Here is a 21,022-nt window from a genome sequence, read left to right on the forward strand (position 1 = left end):
CCCCGCCTCCAGCCATGTCTTCACAGCCCCACGCTGTCCTGTACAGGTTCTGGACAAGCATGGGGATATCTATGGGCGGGAGCGGATCGCCGAACTGCTGGGCATGGATCTGGCCACACTGGAGATCACAGCCCACAATGAGCGCAAGCCTGAACCACCACCCGGGCTGCTTACCTGGTGAGCCGGGCAGACCCTGCACAGGTCTGGGGTGGACGGGTGTGGCCAGGGTCTGACGCTCAGGCATCTGGCCATCCCTCTTTCCCCACCCGCACAGGCTCATGTCCATCGACATCAAGTACCAGATTTGGAAGTTCGGGGTCATCTTTACAGACAATGTGAGGAGGGTCCTGTAGGTGGGGAGGGACCTGCAGGAAAACGGCCCTAGGAGCACGGGGGGTTCCACCCCCACATATCCTGGACCAGGGACTGAGTCCTGAGCCCCTATGCACCTCTGATCCTAGGGTTCCTTCTGACACTCCCGAGGCTCCGTTTTGCCCAGAGTGCTCTTGAATTTCCAGACTACATCCTCTGCGGAGGGTTCCCCACCTCTCCCCAGGATGGCTTCTCCCCCAGAGTGCTCCCAATACTTCTAGTTCTCCCCAGCCAGAGATGGCTCCCTGGCCTCCAGAGCACTCCCAACCTCTCGCCAGACCCTCTGGGTGTCCTGTGTCCCAGAGTGCTCCCCTCGAATCCCTGCATGCTCCCTGACCCCCAACCCTGTGTCCCACAGTCTTTCCTGTACCTGGGCTGGTACATGGTGATGTCCCTCCTGGGACACTACAACAACTTCTTCTTTGCTGCCCACCTCCTGGACATCGCCATGGGGGTCAAGACGCTGCGCACCATCCTTTCCTCTGTTACCCACAATGGGAAACAGGTGGGCGAGGACCTGACGGAGAAGTGTGACCCTGGCAGGGATGAGCGTGGCCGTCTGCGTAGGGGTGGAGGAGAGTGAGGGCTGGGTTGCAGGGGTGAGGAGGGGCAAGTCTAGGCCACCGAGCCAGGGTGGGTGTGGGTAGTGAGACCCTGGGGGGAGAGCCACACGGCTGAACCCAGATAAGGGCCAGGAAGGCTGGGCATGGGGGAGGAGCCAGCCGAGCTGCGGAGCTGACCTGCCCCTGCCACCCCCAGCTGATGATGACTGTCGGCCTCCTGGCAGTGGTGGTCTACCTGTACACCGTGGTGGCCTTTAACTTCTTCCGCAAGTTCTACAACAAGAGCGAGGATGAGGATGAGCCTGACATGAAGTGTGACGACATGATGACGGTGAGCCCCGCCCCCAGTGCTCTTGGGCCAGTGACTACCCATCCCTGACCCTTAGTTTTCTCATCTGTAAAGGGGGTTAATAATAGTACCTGCCTCATAAACTTAACTGTGACGTTTCAGTGAGCTGGTACTGGTGAGGTACTTTGAACAGCACCAGGCATATAATCAGTGCTCAGTAAATACCAGCTTCTGGTGTACTATTATCTGAGCCTTTAAAGCTGTTATTATTGGAAAGGTTTTCAGGCAAAGTGCCCGTGCCTTGTGGTTTGGGACAGGTTTCTCAACCTCCCCATGCTCTGGTGTCCCCACCTGTCGAATGGGTGTATAGTAACAATACCTACAACCTAGGATTGCTTTTAGGACTCAGAAGTCCTCCCTGACCATCTAAGACTTCAAAGTCTGAGAATAGTGCCTGGTGTGTGTTAAGGATTACACAGATGTTAGCTACTGTCCTAATCTATAATTAAAAGTGTCCCCCAAAGTACCAGCATGCCACACAAGTTTACATTTTCTCTTCTAATGGTGGTCATAACCCAAATTGACTTTAACCTACCAGGGGCATGGACCACAGTTAAAAGAATCGTGTGAGGCCTTTATCTGAGAAGATGGCCTGTCATCTGGCGCTGTGCCCTCAGGTCACTGTCCAGCTCCTCAGCCTGATATTTGAGACCCCACCAGACCTGGTGTTGCCACTCCTAGCCTTGTTCCCATCATAGCCACTGGCCTGAGCTCTTACTCAACACAACTGGGTTCTCTCACTTCCTGGGGACACAGAAAGAACAAGTGTGCAGTCTTTCCCACGGGCCAGGCAGACTGTGTCCCCCACTCTGCTCAGAATTTCTTGTGGCTCCCTAGAGCCATGTGGATGAAACCGAATCCCCTCACCATGGCTTACAAAGCCGAGGAGAACCTAGCCTTGCCTGAGTCTTACCACAGTGTTTCTTGCTTTTTTGTGCTCTGGCTGCCTGGTCCCTTTTCACTTCCCCTAAGGCCATGTATTTCCTCCCAACTCAAGCCCTTTGCTTCTGACATTCTTCTGCCTCCCACCCTGGCCCTACATGCACACACACGTCTTTACTTGACCCCTCACCTTTCAACTTAAATGCTGCCTCTTACAAGAAGTCCTCTGTGACCACTGGCCTCATATGTGACCATGTGCCTCATCTCTCTCCCATGGTCTCTCTCCCGTGAGATCTTTCTCACAGGAGCTCTGTTTTGTAGCTTCGCTGAACCTCTTTCAGTTCCTCACAGGAGCAAAATATATTTTTTCCTCCCCACTAATGGCGTAGCACATGCGGCTTTCTCTGTCTGGAACAGTCTCTCCCACCTAACACCTCCTTCAAGTTCCAGCTCACGAATGTCTTCTCTTCCAGGAAGCCTTGCCTGATCACCCAGGCTCAGGCTTTCAAAGCTTCAGAACTGCCTGTGCTTCCTCCATCTCACCCTGAACACACTGTTCCTCGCTCATCCCAGCCATGACCCTATCACAGCTCTGTCACTATCTGATGCCATGTTTGTGAGCCCTGCCCAGGGCTGTCTCAGTCATTGCTGTGTCTCCTGCCCCCCAGCCCAGGGCCCTGTAAGTACGTGGTGAATGTCGAATGATCTCATGTGTGACCAATATGCTTCTCACCCTCCACCCACAGTGTTACCTGTTTCACATGTACGTGGGTGTCCGAGCTGGTGGGGGCATCGGGGACGAGATTGAGGATCCGGCAGGTGATGAATATGAGCTGTACCGGGTGGTGTTTGACATCACCTTTTTCTTCTTTGTCATCGTCATCCTGCTGGCCATCATCCAGGGTCAGTGCTGGTCGGGGTTGTGGGAGTGTCAGTACCCAGAGGCAGACTAGCTCCTTTAAGAGTACAGGCCCAAGGCGGGGTGGCCAGTTAGCGCAGTTGGTTAGAGCGTGGTGCTGGTAGCACCAACATTGCCGGTTTGATCCCCACATGGGCCACTGTGAGCTGCACCCTCCTATAAAAATAAATACAGGTCCCGGATCCAGTGCGCCTGGATCCATATCCCAGCTCCTCTCCCTACTGTAAGACTTTGGGCAAGTCACCTCTCTGGGCCTCTGTTTCTCCATCTGTAAAATGGGGATATTAATGATACTAACCTCAAAGAGTTGTGAGAATTAAGTCAATTCATAGGTGTTAAGTGTCTGGCTCATATTCAGTGCTCAGTGAACACTAGGTATTAGTATTTTTAGGAAGCAGGGTGAGATTAGGGATGGGGGGATGGGAGGCTCAAAGGTAGGTAGCCAGAACTGGGTCAGAGATTGGGCCCTGACTTGTACCCTGCCACTCCAGGTCTGATCATTGATGCTTTTGGTGAACTCCGAGACCAACAAGAGCAAGTAAAGGAAGATATGGAGGTAGGTCAAGTCTGGGGCCAACCCAGAGGGATTATGGGACCCTGGGGGTCAAATGAGCAACTCTGATCTCTCCTGCCCCCCACAGACCAAGTGTTTCATCTGCGGCATTGGCAGCGATTACTTCGATACCACACCGCACGGGTTCGAGACTCACACGCTAGAAGAGCACAACCTGGCCAATTACATGTGAGTGTGGCCCTGCTGGCCAATCAGGAGGATGGGGCGTAGCCATCAACAGGGGGTGGGGGGGCTACTGGGCCTTGACCAGTTAGGGAAAGGGGTGTGGTTCTAGGTGTGGATTCCCAGCCAGCCAATCAGGAGAAGGTAAGAGTGGTCCTGACCTGTATACCGCTGCCCTCCCCTCCCCAGGTTTTTCCTGATGTACCTGATAAACAAGGATGAGACAGAACATACGGGTCAGGTAAGGGGGTATTAATGGGAGGACAATGGGCAGGGACATGGAGAATTTTAGTATAAGGTCAATCAGCAGGTGGCAGTAAAAAGCTCATGTCAGTGTCAAGCATTTGAAGCTGTGACCAACACTCCTTCCTATTCCCATACCCCAACCTTAGGAGTCTTATGTCTGGAAGATGTACCAAGAGAGATGCTGGGACTTCTTCCCAGCTGGTGACTGTTTCCGCAAGCAGTACGAGGACCAGCTTAGCTGAGTCACCCCCACCTGGCCCTGCACACCCACCACAAGTGCCTTATTCTCACAGCAAACCCCTTAGCCCCGAGAGCCCTCCCCACAAGGCGCCAAGGGGAGAGTGACCATGTACTGGAGAAATAAAATCTGTGCTACACCCCTGACATCAGTGTGTTGGATTGTTGACATTTGGGGGTGGATGGGCATCTAGGGACTCTGCCTTCCCCCCAACCCCAGAAAAACAAGATGACATCAGAGGCTGAAGGCATGTTTATTGGTAAACAGGTATGTCATGAGCACTAAGGTGTGTCCATTGGGGAGGGTGCAGAGACTGGTTCCTAACACCCCCAGGGACTCATTCCTGGATGTAGAGGTTGCTGGGGGCAGTAGGATCATCTGCTGGGCGTGTCTCCACCACCACAGGCCTGGGAAAGGAAGAGAGAAATCAGTCCATTTGTTCATTCATTCATTCATTCATTCATTCATAAAGGAGTTAATAGAGGCTGTGCCAGCATAATGCTGGGCAAAAGCAGTGAATGAGCAGAGATGGTGCCTGCCCTTGGGGAGCTCAATCTAGAGTGGGAGACCAATTACATGAGTGCAAAGCAGCATGGGCCTCATAGCAGGGACACCCTAGCCCAAGGGATTAGGCAACGTGCACTTAAAGAATGGATGGTAGAGCCTGAAAAAGGCTCAGGAGGGAACTTGGTGAAATGGCAGGGAAGACTGTTCTGGGTAGAGAGAACAACCTTTACAAGGCCTTGAGGTGGTAGAGAGCCTGAGGCTTGGCTACAGAAGTCATGGTCTTGTGGGATGTAACCAGAAATGGGTATTTATCTTGAAGCCACAGCAGGCTTTTAAATGGGGAGAGTGACAAATTCAGATTTGGAACTTAAAAGACCCCTTTGGCACGTCAGAAAGCCATGGAGGATTGTTGAAGGGTCTCTCACTGGCTAAACCTGGGAGTATATGTGCCTAAAGATAAATAATAACAGTAATAGATTATAACCTATAGAATAAAATGGAAATCCATGAGACTATGCTGAAAGACATACATATACATAAATGGTGGAGAAAGGACAGCTCTTCCCTACATTAGAAAGCTAACTAATAAATCTAGAAGGAATGATACAAATAGAAAATCACCATTTAGTAACCGTGCTAACAATAGATTCAGGCAAAAGTCACCAATAGATGCTAAAACTAGTAGGTGAAAGTCTGATTGAGAAACAGGATATTTACAGTCTCAGAAAATCATCCAAAAAGATACAGTAGTTTTTCTCCTCACAATCTGTAATTTCACTCTCCAAGGTTTCAGTTACCCGTGGTCAACCACAGTCCAAAGATATTAAATGGAAAGTTTCAGAAACAATTCATAACTTTTAAATTGCATGCCATTCTAAGTAGCAGGATGAAATCTTGTGCTGTCCTGCTCTGTCCTACCTGGGATGTAAATCACCCCTCTTTGTGCAGCGTATCCCCTCTGTATGTGCTGCCCTCCCATTAGTCACTTAGTAGCCTTCTCCATGATCAGATCAACTGTCTCAGAATCACAGCACTTGTGTTCAGGGAACCCTTACAGTAGCCCTAAGGCTGCATCACAGCGCCTACCTCAGTCACCTCACTCCATCCCATCTCACATCATCACAAGAAGGGGGAGTACAGGACAATATGACATTTTGAGAGACCACATTCATGTAACTTACTATAGTATATTGTTATCATTGTTCTGTTATTACTGGTTATTGTTGTTACTCTCTTACTGTGCCTAATTTATAATTTAAACTTGATCAAAAGTATGTATGTATAGGAAAAAAACAGCATATATAGGGTTTGATACGATCTGTGGTTTCAGGACTGGGGGTCTTGAAACATATTCCCTGCAAATAAGGGGGGACTACTGTACTTATTAATACAAAAGAAAACAGAGGAACTTTCTAGTGGAGAAACCAGGCTGACTGCACCTTCACCAGATGATCAAAGGTAACATCACCAGTGATAAGACAAACGGATATGTGCCTCCTGATTGAATGCGCTGTGAAGGACACACCATCACTTCAGTGTTACTCTCGCCCAAAATGCTTAACCTGGAAACCTCAGACCCAATTCAGGGACATTCTGTAAAACTTTCCTACACTCTTCAAGAGTGTCAGGTCATGAAAAACAAAGTCTGAAGAAGTGTTCCAGGTCAAAGACTAAAGAAACATGAACCCATCGTCCTGGATTGTATCCTGGGCCAGGAAAAAAAAGTATTTTTTGGTTATAAAGAGTATCATTGGGACAACTGGTGAGACTTGAATGGGTGCATGGATTAGAAGGTAGTGATGTCTCGGTGTTATTTTCTTAATATTGACAGCTGCACTGTGGTTTGTCCTTCCTTGATTTAGTAAACATACACTGAAGAATTTAGGGGTAAAAGGACATCATGTCTGCAATTCACACCCACATAGTCAAAAAAAAATTTTGTAGGTATGTATGAGAAAAATAAAGCAAATGTGGTTAAAAAGAAAGTTAACATCTAGGGAATCCGGGTGAAGGGGATATAGATTTTAAAATTTATTTTTGCAATTTCTCTGTGAGTTTAAAGTTACGTCAAAGTAAAAAGTTAAAAATGAAAATAGCCCTTTCGGTGCTGTGTGGGGAATGGACTATAGGGGTGGAAGCAGGCTGAGCAGGTAGAAGAATGCCCACGCCAAAGATAAGGTGTCTGGGGACAGTACAGGAGGCCCTCTCCAGAACAGAAGCTCCCCTCCCAGGTCCCCTGTCCCCTTCCCCAAGTCTGTACCTGGGGGAGCCAAGCAGACGGAAGGTGAGCGTGGGGTCTCTCAGCTCCTGCAGCAGCTGGGGGAAAAGATGTATGTGTCAGCATCTAGAAGACTCCTCCCTCTCCCTTAAAGAGAGCAGGGGGAGTTTTCTGAAAGTTTATCCTCACGTCCAGAAATAATCATTCTTGCCAACACCACTCACCAAGCAAGTTAGTTAACCTCTCTGTGCCTCATATTACTAACCTATGAAATCATAGCACCTACCTAATAGGTGATCTTGAAGACAAAATACAATACAAACATGTAAGGGCAGAGTAGGACACATGGTAGTCTATGAGCTAAGCACCATTTTTCGTTCTATTTTCCAGATGAGAAAACTAAGGCACAGGAAGATTATTAAGTCATTTGCCTAAAATCTCTCAGCTGGATTCCAACCCAGGCAGTCTGGTCCATGCTCTTAACCCACATGTCTCTATAGTAACCCCCATTTTATAGTTGGGAGACAGGCTCGGAGAGAAGAAAAGTCCCTTGCACAAGGTCACACAACAGCCTGGGATAAACTCTGGACCCAAGAGACCCTGGGGTAGAGAAGGGGAACTATCTGAACTGAAACTGGGGGAAGCTTCTCTTCCCCGACTTCACACTCTGACTCAGTCCTCCCCGTCCATCTCGTGAATGAGATGACTGAGGTGGGAGGGGCGGGTTGTGGGCCTTGGGATGGAGGAACATACCTGGTCAGAGCCTGGAGCCCACACCTGCACCCCATGCTTCCAGAAGGCCTGGAGCCGCCCACCGACCATAGCTAGGAGGAAAGCAGTGCCTGTCACTGTTCGGCATCCCTTGCGCCTCCACTCTGGACCCCCGGCCCTCCCATCCCTGCACGTACCCACGGCCTCCACCGCTTCAGTCATGGGGATCTCAGGAGTTCGAAGCCCACGGACTGGGGCTCCCTCCGGAGTCACCAGCTTCAGAGATCCTAGAAGGGGGAAGAGAGAGGGCTTACAGAGCGGGGCTTGGAAGGTTACCGAGGGATTGGATAATAAATTCAGTGTGAGAAGCAAAGTAGGACGGGGGCAAGGCTTGGAGGGGCTCAGCGTTTCTGGGAGTCACAGGGTCTGGGGGGGCGGAGATCAGGAACAGTGAGGGAAAGACAGGGAGAAGGGTCCTTACCGTCCATCAACACCATCACCTTGTCTTCCTCTACCTGGGTCACCTGTACTGGTCCCTTGTGCTCTGTTTGAGAGAAGGGGCTTCAAGAACCAATTCCGCCCGGTTTCTCCTTCCTCCGCTAAGTACCTTCTCGGTTCCCAAGCTAGTGGGCTAAACCCCGCCCATCTTAGCGGCCCCGCCCCGTTGTCGATCTCACCAATTGTTCATACCTGCCTTTCTCCCTGCCGCGCCCCAACTTCAGGTTCAACCCCCTTCCCAATTACGCCAGGCTAAGCACCGCCCAGCCACCTAGACCCGCCTATTCCAGCAGCCGCGCCCCCAGCGAGACCCTGCCCCACTCACGCGTGCTCATCTCGCCCAGCCAGCAGGAGAGCGCGCCGAAGCGCACAGTGTGGAAGAGCACCGACTTCGCTGGCCGCCCGGGGCTCACGCCGATGCACACCGCGGGCAGCTCGGAGCCTGGCCCGGTCAGCAGCGCGAACACAGGCAGAGGCGTGGGTAGCGGGAACAGCACTTGCTGCGGGGCACACGGGGAGGGGCGCGCTCAGAGGCTTGGGGCCTGAGAGCGTGGCCTTGGAAGAGTGGGCATGGGGCTTCCCAAGTATTTTCTGTGCTCTCAGTCTTGGGAGGTGCCATCTAGAAATTTCAGGGGGTGAAGCCTCAGAGGGTGGTGCCGCCTTAGAAAGGGACCGTGTGGCCTCAGAGTGGGCTTGGCTCCCGTTTGGGGACGTGCTACCTGGTGATTGATAGGCAGGACCCCTCCGGGGGGGCGTGGCCTCAAAAGTAGCAAAGTCTCGTTAGAGACTCAAAAGACTGAGTGGGTTCTCTTTAGATACGGGAGTGGGGGTTTGGGGTGGGGCATAGGGCCTGAAGAATAATTAGGCCAGGGGTGAGGGGCGGAGCTCAAGGATTGGGAAGACCTCAGAAGACGGAGCGTCTAGCGCCAACAGCAAGTGGGAAGAACCTTGGGGGAAATTGGGGCGGGGCCTCGAGTGAAAGGGGGGTTTCTTGGAGCTCTCCACCGAAGCCAGCCTCAGCAGGCTCCCTACCCGGACCAGCAGGAACTTGTTCATGGGCTGGTACCACTGAAGCAGAACCACAGAGGTCTCCAATGCCCCGCACAGGAATGGGCCCCCGGAGTTCGCGCCCTCCGCTGTGGGGTGGATAAGGATCCGTTAGAGTCAATCCTCTCTTCCCTTTCTCGCCCCCCAAAAGGTCAGACATATTTTCCCGAGCTCAGGACGCCCGGCCTTAACTCTGCAACCCTCTCGAGTGGATGCAGCCCCAGCCCCGCCCCTGGCGCAGCCCCTCTCTGCCCACCCAGGGGGTTCTCTCTCACCCACACAGCACGCCCGGCAGCCTTTTGTGTCCTGGATCTTGGTGGAGACCATGTTCTTCCTACAGAAGAAGGTAGGCGTGAAAGGAAGGTAGGCAGAAAGGGGGGATTACAAGGGTTTGTGGTACCATTGGGGGCTGGTACCTTGCCAGTAGCCGGTGGGGACTTATGTGAGCGATGGGGCTTCCTGCTCTGGTCTCCTTCCGTTCCAGCAGGCCCAGAATGCTATGAGAATACAGGTGGGGAGTCTTTCCTGCAGTGTGTGTATATGTAGGGGGAAGCAGGCAGTTATAGAACACTGGACACTCCCACGTTTCCCACTTAGCTTCACTCAGCCCTATCGCTTGGTCTGAAATTTTCAAGTCTCAAGCACTTTTCATTTATTCATGTTTCACTTAATATATTTTAAACACCCACTGTAGGTCAGGCACTGTGCTTGGCTCTGGTGAACAGTGGTGAATAAAATAAATACATTCCCTACCCTTTGGTATTTGTAGCCACATGAGAAAGTACGGGCATTTAACCAGTCAGATGAAGTTACACACGTTACAAAATTTAAGAAGAAACCTATCTAGAAATTCTTTTCAAGTTTGTCATCACAGATGTAATATTAACTAGCTCATGAATCCCATTTGGCTTGGAGTTTTCCCATATATTAGAAATTCTTTTACACAAAATGTTTATAAAACAATGATACAAAATTTTAATCTATAACTTGCTCACTCTATCTTATTAAAGTGTGGGATAAGTCCTAATTGTCATCTGAACATCAAAGAAATTTAAAGACTAACTGATTGTGGCAATTCCCTCAAAACTGACTTGAGAGGTGGGGACTATTGTGAGCCCCATTTTATAAATGGGAAAACTGAGGCTCAGGAAGCAGAAGTCTCTTGCCTCAAGTTCCACAGTGAAAGAGTGGCTGTGATTTGAACCATGGGCTCTGCAAAGGGATCCTAAGTGATTTTTCAGCTGTGCCCATCTAACTCCCAACCTCCCGACCCCTTAACTTCTGGCCCCCACCTCTCCCACCCACCCCACAGCCAGACCTGAGAGAGACATGAGGACATTGTTGATGGAGTACATCCAGGTAGTCCGGCTAGAAAAGAGCTGCAGAGAGTGGGGGAGACAGTTCCTGTAAGACCCCAGCAATCCCCAACTCCAGCCCCCCACCCTCAGCGCACCCTGGGTGCTGTCCCTCACCATCTCCAGGGTGGCCTCCTGATCATTCCGGTTCAAGATGAAAATGCCTTCCTCTGCCCCCAGAATCAGATGCTGGTCTGGGGAGGGGGCAGGCATGAGGACGTTGGGACCTGCTTCATCTTGCGGGACCTCCTAGACCCGACCTGTCTGACCTCAAACTTCTCTAACTCTCACCCCCACCTCAACACTCCCAGCCTCTGTTTCCCCAAATCTGAACCAAAGCCCTGACCCAGTCCCTTAGCTGGTCTCATTCTCACCTACCTGTGACGTCCTACCTTCCGGTGGTTCTTCTATCTTTGACCTGCAAATCCAGACCCTCTGTCCCCTGAGTGCTGACCCAAACATTACACATGTGTCCTCAAATAGCCCTCTAAGTTCTATTCCTCTTTCTCCGTCCCCAGTTCTGGTCCCTAGAGGCTAATCCTGTCTCAACAATGACCTTCAAATTCAGACCCCCACTAAATACTGCTTTTTCTGTCCCCAGTGTGACCCTCCCCAAACTCTAGTCTGTTTCTTTAACGTTTACCCCTCACTGATCTTGTCTCCACATCTTTGATCCCCAAACTCCATCCTTTTCTGCTAACATTCTAATCCCTAAAATTCCTGACCCCCAAACGCTGATCCCAGCCTCTCTACCCTTAATCTACAACCGAGGTTAACATGGTCCAACTGTCCCCATCTTGTACCCCAAACTCTGACCTTTCTGCTATATATACTCTAATTTTCCTAGTTTTCACTCTCAAACTCATCTTCCCTCTACCCATCTTTGACCCCTAAACCCCAGCTGTAACTCCAGGCTCCGCCCCTGCCTCAGCTCTGCCATTCCCCACCCTGTAAAGACCCTCCCCAGTCCCTGCCTTTGCTCCTTCCATTAAGATCCCTCCCCATCTCCCCACGCTCTCCGTGACCCTCCTGAATGCCCACCCTTGGTAGAGGGGTGCGTCCAGGCAGCTGTGCTGTGGATCCGGAGGGGGCAGCCGTTGAACAACTTTACAAGAAGGGCACATCCCTAGGCAGGCCATAGAGAGCAGAGAAGGAGAGCCAGCAAAAGGGAGGAAGAAACAAGAACGTGCAGTGGTTAAGACTCTGGAGCAAGAGTGCCAGGGTTCAAATCCTGTCTGTGCCTCCTCAAAGGTTTATGACCTTGGCAAGCTACATATCCCTCTCTGCCTCAGTTTCCCCCTCTGTGAAATGGGAGATAATACCTATCTCTGATATATACCTCTATCTGTGAAGGTTTACACCACATAGACATGAGAGCAGTATCTGGCAGGGAAGAACTGCTCCACAAATGTCACCTGTTATCATTAATAGTTTTCCCACTGCCACCCCCACCCCTACCGGGCGTCCACAGCTCCATCCAGAGGTGTGAGTTCTGACCTTTCTCTTCATCTTTTCCGTCTTGGGGGGCAACAGTGGGGGCTGGTCAGGCTCCCGGGGGGGTGGGTTCCAGAGTGAGGGTTCTGAAACAGGGTGGGGGGAAATCAGCCCCGAGGACCCCCCCCACCTCTGCCCACCTCCCACCCCAGCCTGCCCCATTACCTGAATGGGCAGTTAGGTGAGGGCTTCGGGTGACTGGGGGAGGCCCAGGATGGGGGGTGCGTGGAGGAGGCCCACTAGCACACCGGACCAGCACGCCCGGGCTCAACTGCCCGTCCTCCCCAGCCCCCATGGGACCCTCGTCTGATGGAGAACGGAACTTGGGCTTTGGAGACAGAGAAGGGTGGATAGTACATTAGATGATATCAGAGAGAGGGCACCTGCCATCCCAACACTGCCTGCGTCAGAACTGACACTTGGTCGCCCCCCAATGTCCTACCATGGCTCCAGCCTTCCCCTCTAATCACCCCAACATCCACATACTCCAGCAGTTAAAGGGGTGGCACTGGGTGCACCAGCTACTGACCAGTGTCCATCAAGCTAAATATTTTGAATTGGACTCCTAGGTTCAGGGAGGCCGCTTCTGATCCCAACGTGCTCTCATCCCATCTCCCAGACTTCAAGGGACCCGGTGTCCCAGACTCCAGCCGTAAAGCGCCCAGCACTCCAGCACCCTGAACCCCCCGCCCTCCAGCTCTGGCTCAGGGCATTACCTTGGGGGGCAGCGGAGGAGGTGTGTCCTCTGCAGGGGTGGGGCTAAAAGACAAAGATGAATAAGCAGGTGGGGGTGTGGGAACAAGGACAGGGTGGTTCAGGGCTGGAGGTCTGAGCTCAGAAGGGTCAGGGGTAACTTGGTCTAGGCTGGAGCTGAGGACTAAAGGACAAATGGTCATGATGACAATAGTACCAGCAGCTTTTAGAGATCAAGTGCTGAGAAGGCATCAAGTCTCTAAATTTTCATGGCCACCTAGTAACACAGATCATATGAGCTCCTAGGGGTTAGGTTCTCACGTGAGCCCATTACAGACACACTGTGGGCCCTGAGGCCTGGGGGCTGACTGCTGGGGTTGAGGTTGGGGTCTAAGGTCAAAGATCGGGGCCGGGGGAAATTCCCAGGGGCCAATGTTCAATCTGAGGTTGTGTGAGAAGATGAGGAAAGATGAAGGCCTGTGGTTGAGGTCTGGGGTTTGGAGCAACATCTGGGAGGAGCTGGGGGCTGAGATGTGACGGAGGGTCCAGGGCTGAGCTGGATAGATGGGGAAGGAGCTCAGGCTGGAGGACATTCTGGAAGGAACTGGGGTTGAGGCTAGGTGGGAGCTGAAGTTGGGAGTCAGGTCAAAGGTCATATAAGGCGGAAGGAAGGTGGGGGGCTGGAATTGGGGTGGGCGTGGAGGTCAGGGGTCTGAGGTGAAGAAAAGTGAAGAGCTGAGAGGTTGGGTGGGGTGAGGGAACAGGGTTTCGGGAGGAAGGAGGGGTGAGATTGGATCATGGGAGGGGTGGTGGAAGGGAAGGAAAGGCTGAGGTTGGGGTCAAGATGGAAGCAAGGTGAGGGTTGTAGGAAGGCGGGGGTGGGTGAGGACCTGAAGAGCCGAGGGCCCGACCACTCTTACATGTCCACGTCGTCGTAGTCGTCGTCCGACTCTGATACGTTCCTCCTGAGGAGTGACAGGCATGAGCTCCGGCGGTTCCCGCTTATCCCAACACCCTCCCCTCCCAGCCTAAGGGTCCCTGACCTAGGACTGCTGCTCCTGAAGTCTCCAGGGGGCTGTAAGCGAGCCTGTGGGATAGTAAAGCGTAAGCAGTGGCCGAGAAGAAGGGGAGGGCATCTGGGGTGAGCGGGCATGGGGGGTGGCATCTCACACTGTCAGTTGTGGGTCTGGTCTCTATTCCTCTGAGCTTCCTGAATTCCATGTGCCGTCCTGGAAAGGGGTGGGGTGGAGAGGTAATACAGTGAACTGGGGAGATGGATTGAGAAATAGAAAGTAAAACTGGGGGCTTTGGAGTCGGGCTCTTAGGATTGGAGCTGTCCCTGAAGGAGAGGGATCTTGATTTACAGAGGTCTCAGGGTTTGGGATCAGGGAAGTGGGGGCTCAAAGTAGTGACAGAGTGTTCATTTTCAGGTTCCATTTGGGTATCAGGTGTCTGCCATATTTCTGAGGTCTCTTTGGGGGTAAGAGCAGTGACGAGAAGGTTCACAGGATCTATTTGCAGGTCAGAAAGGTGGGGTCTCTACAGTCACCTTGTAGGTCGGGGTGATGAGGTTCTCTGGGGTATCTGGTGGGTCAGATGGTAATGGGGGTCTCTGAAGGTCTGTTTGGAAGTGATGAGTGATGCAGGCTCTCCCATAACCTCTGTACCCCCAGCCCTGTGCCAAGTCCCCCATCCTCCTTCCCTCCTGGATCTATTATAGGGCCAGGTGTCCCCAAGCTTGAGGACTCTACTCACGACAGCAGTCTGCATCTGGAATCCCCAGAGAGCTGGAGCGGTGGGTGGATCTGATCCTCCGAGGGATGGCAGGGGGTGGCTGGGCAGAGCGACAGCTGCCTCAGGCTATGGCCTCCAGCAGTCCCACCACCCTGCGGGCCCAGCCTGGAGCCCTGGGCTCTCCCATAACCTCTGTACCCCCAGCCCTGTGCCAAGTCCCCCATCCTCCTTCCCCTTTTTCCTTCCAAGAGAGGCAGCTGGAAGACGCTCCAGCAGGGGCACAGCTTGAGCAGGCCAGAAGGTTCCAGGGCTTTTGTCAGCCAGGGCCCCTCACCTCAGGCTCCTCATCTTCAATCTCGCCAACAGGGGCCCCCTTCCCTGGGTTCCTCAGTTTGTCAAGAAGATCTAGGATCAGGCCTCTGTTTAGCCCTGGCTGGGACACCAGTTGATGCTGGGTGAGGAGAGGAGGGTGTCATCAGACAGAGGGCTGGTGTGGAGGGAGAGGTTGGGACAGGGGCTTGAGAACCTGGCTAGGGGAACAAAGGGAGAAGGCAGGGAACTCTGGGGAATTGTGACTGGGGAATTCTGAGGAGTTTGAAGGGATTAAAGAATTTAGTGATCCTGGTAGGGGGTCTTGGAGGATTCCAGAGGTGCCTTAGAGAGGACTGGGCTTCCTAAAATTCCAGAGTACACCAGGAATGGGTCTTGAGGCCCTTGGGAATTTGTGAGTGTTAACAACTCAGGGTATCTTGGGAAAGGGCCTGGGATACAAATTGGAGGGTCTTGGTGGGGGAGCTGGGGAATTCTCAGGGACCAGGGGCTTTGAAAGGGCCATGGGGTTCTATGGAACTAAACCATCAATGCTCTAGGGAGTCATGTGGCCCTGGGGAATTCTGGGGTGAGAATCGGGAGGGCTTCGGGGAGGGGACATTTACACTGAGCATCTTGGTGGCACCAGGTCGTTTCTTGGGGCTCTTGGTGAGGGTGACTTTGACAAAGTTGTGGAAGGCAGCCGACCTTAGGAGGAAGAAGGGACCAGAGACTGTGTCATCAGACAATCAACCCTGGCTCTGCCCTCCCTTGAATCACCTTCTCCTACCATTTGCCTTTCTCCTTTAGCCGAGGGGGCTGGTAGCCACTCTTGGTCATGAGGAAGAGAACTCTAGAGGAGTGAGGAGAGAACATGGGGTTCAAATTCCCAATGAGGGCTTGAGGGGCCCCCAGTCGCGCTGAGGTCAGCAAAGAGCAAGTGAGGGACAGAATGAGAATGAGGCTTAGGTTTTAGGATGCACTGGGCCGCCACTTCTAGGGGCCACCTCTTATCACACTATAGAGCTGTGGCAGTCCAGAGGGAGGCTCAAAATGGGGATCGCTGAGTTGGGGGTTCCTGGTGTGGAGGACTGAAGAAAATGCTTTCTGGGTTGAGGGGATCCTTGGGGGGTCTCAGACTGGGCTTGGAGAAAGAGGGGTTCTCCCATAGGAGGGTCTTGATGTGGGGAGGCAGGCTGGGGGTGTGTTCAGGGTCAGGAATGGGCGGGGTATCTGGGCTCTGGGGGACCTGCCACACTTGCCTACCTGAGAGGGTGCACATCAAAGAGCGGTGGCTGTAGCTCAGCTAGTTCGATGGCTGTGATGCCCAGGGACCAGATGTCACACAGTTCGTTGTATCCCCCTTTCAGAGCCACAGCTGCCACTTCTGGAGCCATCCTGGGGGCAGAGACCCTCAGAGAGCCAGGGGTGACACAAGAAGGAGGGGGAGGGGAGGCTCCTTGGTGTGGGGATTGGAGGGGGGAGAGAGGCAAAGTAAGAAGGAGAATGGGGGGGACGGGAGATGAGGCATAGAGAGAGGCAGATGCAGAAAGAAACATAAAGATGGAGAGAAAGAGACAAAGAGAGAGACAGAGAGTGAGAGAGATAGAAGAACAGAGACAGAGAGAGGTGCACACTGAGACAGAGAAAAAAGACAGAAATCGACAGATAGGGAGGGACAGACCAGGATACAAATCAACACAAACACTTAGAGAAACAGGTGGAAAGGAGCCCAGAGAGACCTAAGTAAATGGAAAATTCAAGAGAGAGACAAAGAGAAGACAGAATGTTAACAGAGCAAGGCAGATTCAGGGAGAAGGAGCCAGAAGATTTCCAGAGATCAAGGTAGAAAAGGCCCTGCTCCCCACTGCACCCCTAGCTGCCCGCTGGGTACCCCTCACCAGTAGGGTGTCCCAATGAAAGAGAGGCGTCGAGCCAGCGTTGCCCCGATCTGGGCTGAGATACCAAAGTCAGCTGGAGGCAGAGAGAAAAGACATAGTGACCTGGGGTCCCCTGTCCCCTCAGGCCCCCAGCCAGGCCCCCTCTGCAAACTCCCCCAGCCACACTCACCCAGTCTGACCTCCCCAGAGTCATTGATGAGGATGTTGGCTCCCTGGGGATGAGGGAGCATTAGCGGCTGGCAGAGACCACCATTCCCGGCCCAACACTGCCTCTTGCTTCCCCGCCCCACAGCTCAACCGCCCTACACCTTCCAAATAACACTCCCACCTCCTGGGCCCCCCACCCACCACAGCCACCTTTCTGCCCCTAGACCACCTTGATGTCCCGGTGTATCTTCTTCTGTGAGTGGAGATAGGCCAGTCCCTGAGGAGGAGGGTGGGCATGGGGGCTGTAAGAGCCTGGGGACTGGAGCAGGGCCCCGCCCCACCCAGGCCCACCAGGCCTCCACTCACCTGGAGCACTTCTCGGCAGACATAGCTAATCTGGAGCTCTGACAGGGGGCCTGTCACTGCAAAGATCACCCCAGGGCAGCATTGGCTGGGAACCAGGAAGCCTGGCCCTGGGAGCCCTGGGTCCCCGCCCACACCAGCCCAGAGGGTGCCACATGCAGAGGGGCATACAGGAAGGGACAAGTACGTGGGGAGATGGAGGGGTGATCAACGAAAGAAAGAATCAGCAGGGAACCAGAGGCCAGAGGGAGACAGCAGACATTTACTGTGTATTTACTGTGTGCCACGCACTGTGGTAGGCACTGGACGAGAGCAACAGATCCCTGCCCTCCTGGAGAGAACATTCCAGTGGGAGAAGCCAACAGTAAACCAGAAAAAGTAAAATATGCAGTGCAGGAGATGCTCATACTAAGAAAAACAGAGTACGAGGACCACGGGAAACATACATGGGAAGGCGATGACTTGTTACACAGGCTGGTCAGAGAAGGCTACTCTGTGTACAGAGTAAGTGATAGGATGGAGATGTGAGCAGTTCCCCCCCAGAGGAGGAACAAGATCCGGTGCAGAGGCTGGGCGGTGGGAGGGTGTCTGGTGGGCTTGACAAGCAGCGAAGTGGGTGGACGCGGGGCAGGAGATGAGGTGGTTCGGCTTGGGATGCCGTGGTGGTCAGACTCATGGGTCATGATGAGGGCTTTGTTTAGAGGGAAATGGAAGCCATGGGAGGGCCCTACCCGGGGCGATGGGACTCTGCAAAATGAGCAAAGGCAGAGGTACACAGAGACAGACAGACAGAAGCGGGACCAGATCCAAACTGAGATAGAGAAAGAGGTGGTAAGAGACCAAAAAGTGGGAAGACAGACATTTCGAAAGAGAGATACAGAGAGAGGGTGGAGAGGGAATGACAGAGAGAGGTGGAGGGAAAACAGGTCTGACGGTCTGGCTGTGTGAGTTACTTCCTCTCTGTGGGCCTCAGTTTCCTCCCTGAGGACTTTGTAATAAAATCATTCCTTTTCTGACATTTGAAGTGTTGGGCTGGAGGGACACAGGAAGATAGTCAAAGACAGAGGTAGGCATCAGAAATTGAGAGGTGATCAGAGACCCACTCCATCTCCACCATCAAATTCTTCAAGAGCGTGAAAAAGTAGGCCAAGAGAGAGGATCAGATATTCATTCACTCATTCAATGAAAATGTGGGCACCTACTATAGCCAAAAAATGCAGAAATACTCAAACACACGAATAGACGGTGAGAAAATGCAGACATAGAGGAAGATGGGGCTGGACAGAGGGGATGGTTGCATGTAGAAAGATTGGGCTGGACTATCAGGTCCCAGAGGGCAGGGACCAGGGTCCACTCGGTCCCACAGTACCCCCAGCCAGACCCAGGCCCAGAGGAGGGGCTCACTGTATGAAATACGGACCAGAAAAACAGTCTTAGGCGGCACAAACACAGAGAGACAGGAGGGGTGGATGGAGGGGCGGGAGCTTCCTGGATCCCCTTGCCCTTCCTCTCACCTTGGTAGATGTCCTGAAGAGAACCAGCCCCACAGAATTCCATGCAGATCCAGAGCTTCTGCAACCTACAAAAGTGCAAGAGTAGTAATAACAATAATAGTAATAAATTATAATTGATAGGACAGCCCCTGGCTCACTGTCTTGTTCTGAATTTTAATGTAACAGCTGTCATCTCTCTATCTCCCCTTGCCAGAGTGGGATGATCCCACTTCCATTTTATAGATGGGAAGTTGAGGCTCAGAGGAAATGTATGTTCAGGATCAACTGGGCTTGAACCCAGGTCTTTGGGCTCCTAACCCAGGGCTCCCTCCACTGTCCCATGATAACCTCAGAAACAGGGCAGAGATCTCACAACTTGCAGAGGTTCAAAGGGACACAGAGGCCCAAGGTGCCAGGTCTGGGGGACAGAGGTCATTATTGGGGCATCTGGGATATTAAATTGAGGGTCAAGGAATTTAGGGGTTCATATTGAAAGAGCAGAGAGGGAAACTGGGGGATCCGAAAGGCAGGATGATGAAAGATCAGTTTTAGGAAACTAAGTTTCAGATTTGGTTACTATAAAGAGATCAATTTTGGGGACCCATGATCAGAAATGGGAGTTCTGAACTGAGGGTTAGATTAGGCGGTGTTCTGTTCAGAAAAGTGGGAGTTTGGACTGGGGATCAAGTTAGGGATGCCCCAGTAAAAATGGGGGTCCAGAATTGGAGGTCGGGTTAGGGAGTACTCTGGTCAGGAATGGGAGTGCTGGGGTAGGGGCTGGGCGGGGTCCTAGGGCAGGTCTGAGGCTCATCACCAGAGATAACTCCCATGGTAGGCCACGATGTTGGCGTGCCGGCAAGTTTTCAAGATGAGGATTTCCTTCTGAAGTGTGGAAACATCGTCGTCTGTGAGGAGGGGCAGGAGAGAAAAGGCCACTGCAGGGAGGGAGTATGGGGACAATCCCAGTGTCCCAGGAGGTGGGGGTGGGGTGTGGGGAAGGAGCTCCTGGGTTCTCTCCTCACCAGGCTCCATCTTCACCATCTTCAGTGCCATCAGGTCCCCTTTCACCTTGTCTCGAGCCTTGTGAAGGGGAAGTTGGCAGTCAGACAGGCTCCATTCCCCTGAATTCCTCCTCAGCATCCTTGAGCCAATGCCAAGGACTGGGACCCTCTCACATCCCCTTCCCTTCTTGGGCCTCACCCCAAAGGTCACTAGTTGGAGGGTGATGGGGGGGTCCTCACCTTGAAGACTTCCCCATAGGTGCCGCCACCCAGCCGCTGCAGCAGGTCATAGTGGTCCCGGGGATCCCTATTAAAGATGTCCGGGTCCACGAGGTCCATTCCTGGGGGCTGGAGCTGGGCCTGCGCCCAGGGGCCAGCAGGGCCTCAGGGCTCAAATGCTGGCACCTCCCTCCCTCCCCACACTCCCTGCACCCGCCTTGCCTCCACCGGCTGTGGCCTCCCCCTTCCCCACTCTCGCTTCCTGCCCCAGCCCGGCTGCACAGCCGGCTCCACCCCCTGTCCCCTGGGCCCTGAGAGCCTTGAGGGGCAGCTTGCCTTGGGACCCAGGGGACCCCCCTCCACCTTCAGGGCCTGGGGCTGAATGTAAACCAGATGCAAACTATCTTAAGTGTGAGCTGGTGGGTGCCTCAGCACCCCCTCCCCCGTTCTGGGCGGTGGCTGAAAACCACAGATGAACCTCTGCTGAGTGCTGGAGGGTTTGGCCACAACCTAGAGTGGCAGGTTTGCAACAGTAATGCAATGTACGTTACTGTTAACCTGTGGCACATACATGCACTTAGTGATACCCTCGTGCGGTGCAGACCAGTCGACGTGCACATGCCTGGATACCTGCATACACACGTGTTATGTACCCAGAGCACGACACATGCCTGTGCATTCACGCCTGCAGTGTGCAGAATCTGTACCCATAACATGACAGCATACATGGGGCGCTTGCCTTCACCCACAAGACTGGAGTCTATGGGGACTGGGCGCAATCCTGCGGGGTCCAAGAGCCCTTCATCCCCGCCCTTACCGGGCAGAGCACAACAGCTTTGCGGGCCTCTACCCCTGGAGTTAGGGTGGAGCGTGAGGACCAGTCTCCGGACTTGAAACTGCGGAGCTCAAATGCTGCCTCAGGGGTTCAGGCCTGGGGGAAAGGGGCCCTCGGAGAGCACCTCCCTTGGGAGTTGGCCACGGGTCAAAGGGAGCGCTACTACGTGCATTCCAACTCAGTTTCGTGAAT

The 21,022-nt window shown here is 53.1% G+C and overlaps 2 protein-coding genes across 2 annotated transcripts in view; one reads left to right on the forward strand and one right to left on the reverse strand.

Moving 5' to 3' along the window:
• The window catches only part of RYR1 (ryanodine receptor 1), a 110,268-nt gene extending 105,819 nt beyond the window's left edge, over window positions 1-4,449 (forward strand). The window contains 9 exon segments of the mRNA XM_033127196.1: window positions 47-177; window positions 275-335; window positions 731-877; window positions 1,132-1,266; window positions 2,913-3,069; window positions 3,577-3,641; window positions 3,727-3,827; window positions 4,011-4,062; window positions 4,214-4,449. Of these exon segments, the coding sequence (XP_032983087.1) occupies window positions 47-177; window positions 275-335; window positions 731-877; window positions 1,132-1,266; window positions 2,913-3,069; window positions 3,577-3,641; window positions 3,727-3,827; window positions 4,011-4,062; window positions 4,214-4,309 (945 nt within the window). The 3' untranslated portion in view covers window positions 4,310-4,449.
• A 90-nt stretch (window positions 4,450-4,539) lies between these two features.
• Window positions 4,540-20,171, reverse strand: MAP4K1 (mitogen-activated protein kinase kinase kinase kinase 1). The gene is made up of 31 exons (XM_033129659.1): window positions 20,017-20,171; window positions 19,798-19,855; window positions 19,590-19,680; window positions 18,797-18,861; window positions 17,286-17,341; window positions 17,149-17,196; window positions 16,942-16,984; window positions 16,773-16,845; window positions 16,138-16,269; window positions 15,662-15,724; window positions 15,498-15,579; window positions 14,897-15,013; window positions 14,584-14,662; window positions 13,999-14,057; window positions 13,872-13,915; window positions 13,749-13,793; window positions 12,852-12,894; window positions 12,301-12,463; window positions 12,139-12,221; window positions 11,683-11,767; window positions 10,759-10,835; window positions 10,605-10,665; window positions 9,703-9,811; window positions 9,562-9,620; window positions 9,272-9,375; window positions 8,565-8,739; window positions 8,223-8,285; window positions 7,939-8,028; window positions 7,784-7,854; window positions 7,073-7,128; window positions 4,540-4,712 (listed from the first exon to the last, which is right to left on the reverse strand). Exons 1-31 carry the CDS (start codon window positions 20,113-20,115, stop codon window positions 4,643-4,645), a joined length of 2,463 nt encoding a protein of 820 aa, XP_032985550.1. The 5' UTR covers window positions 20,116-20,171; the 3' UTR covers window positions 4,540-4,642.
• Between the last annotated feature and the right edge of the window lie 851 nt (window positions 20,172-21,022).

The sequence above is a fragment of the Rhinolophus ferrumequinum genome, chromosome 15 (genome assembly GCF_004115265.2).
Source record: "Rhinolophus ferrumequinum isolate MPI-CBG mRhiFer1 chromosome 15, mRhiFer1_v1.p, whole genome shotgun sequence".
NCBI classification, from domain to species: Eukaryota; Metazoa; Chordata; class Mammalia; order Chiroptera; family Rhinolophidae; genus Rhinolophus; species Rhinolophus ferrumequinum.

What these genes read in the sequence shown, in the direction of transcription:
- MAP4K1 (XM_033129659.1), bottom strand. Translation starts at nt 20,115, where the DNA reads ATGGACCTCGTGGACCCGGACATCTTTAATAGGGATCCCCGGGACCAC. An exon ending in AGATACACCGGGACATCAAG is followed by an intron (nt 16,985 to 17,148) that starts GTGGTCTAGGGG and finishes CCTCATCCCCAG; the next exon opens with GGAGCCAACATCCTCATCAA. An exon ending in GGGCTCCAGGCTCTGACCAG is followed by an intron (nt 7,129 to 7,783) that starts GTATGTTCCTCC and finishes CTTTTCCCCCAG; the next exon opens with CTGCTGCAGGAGCTGAGAGA.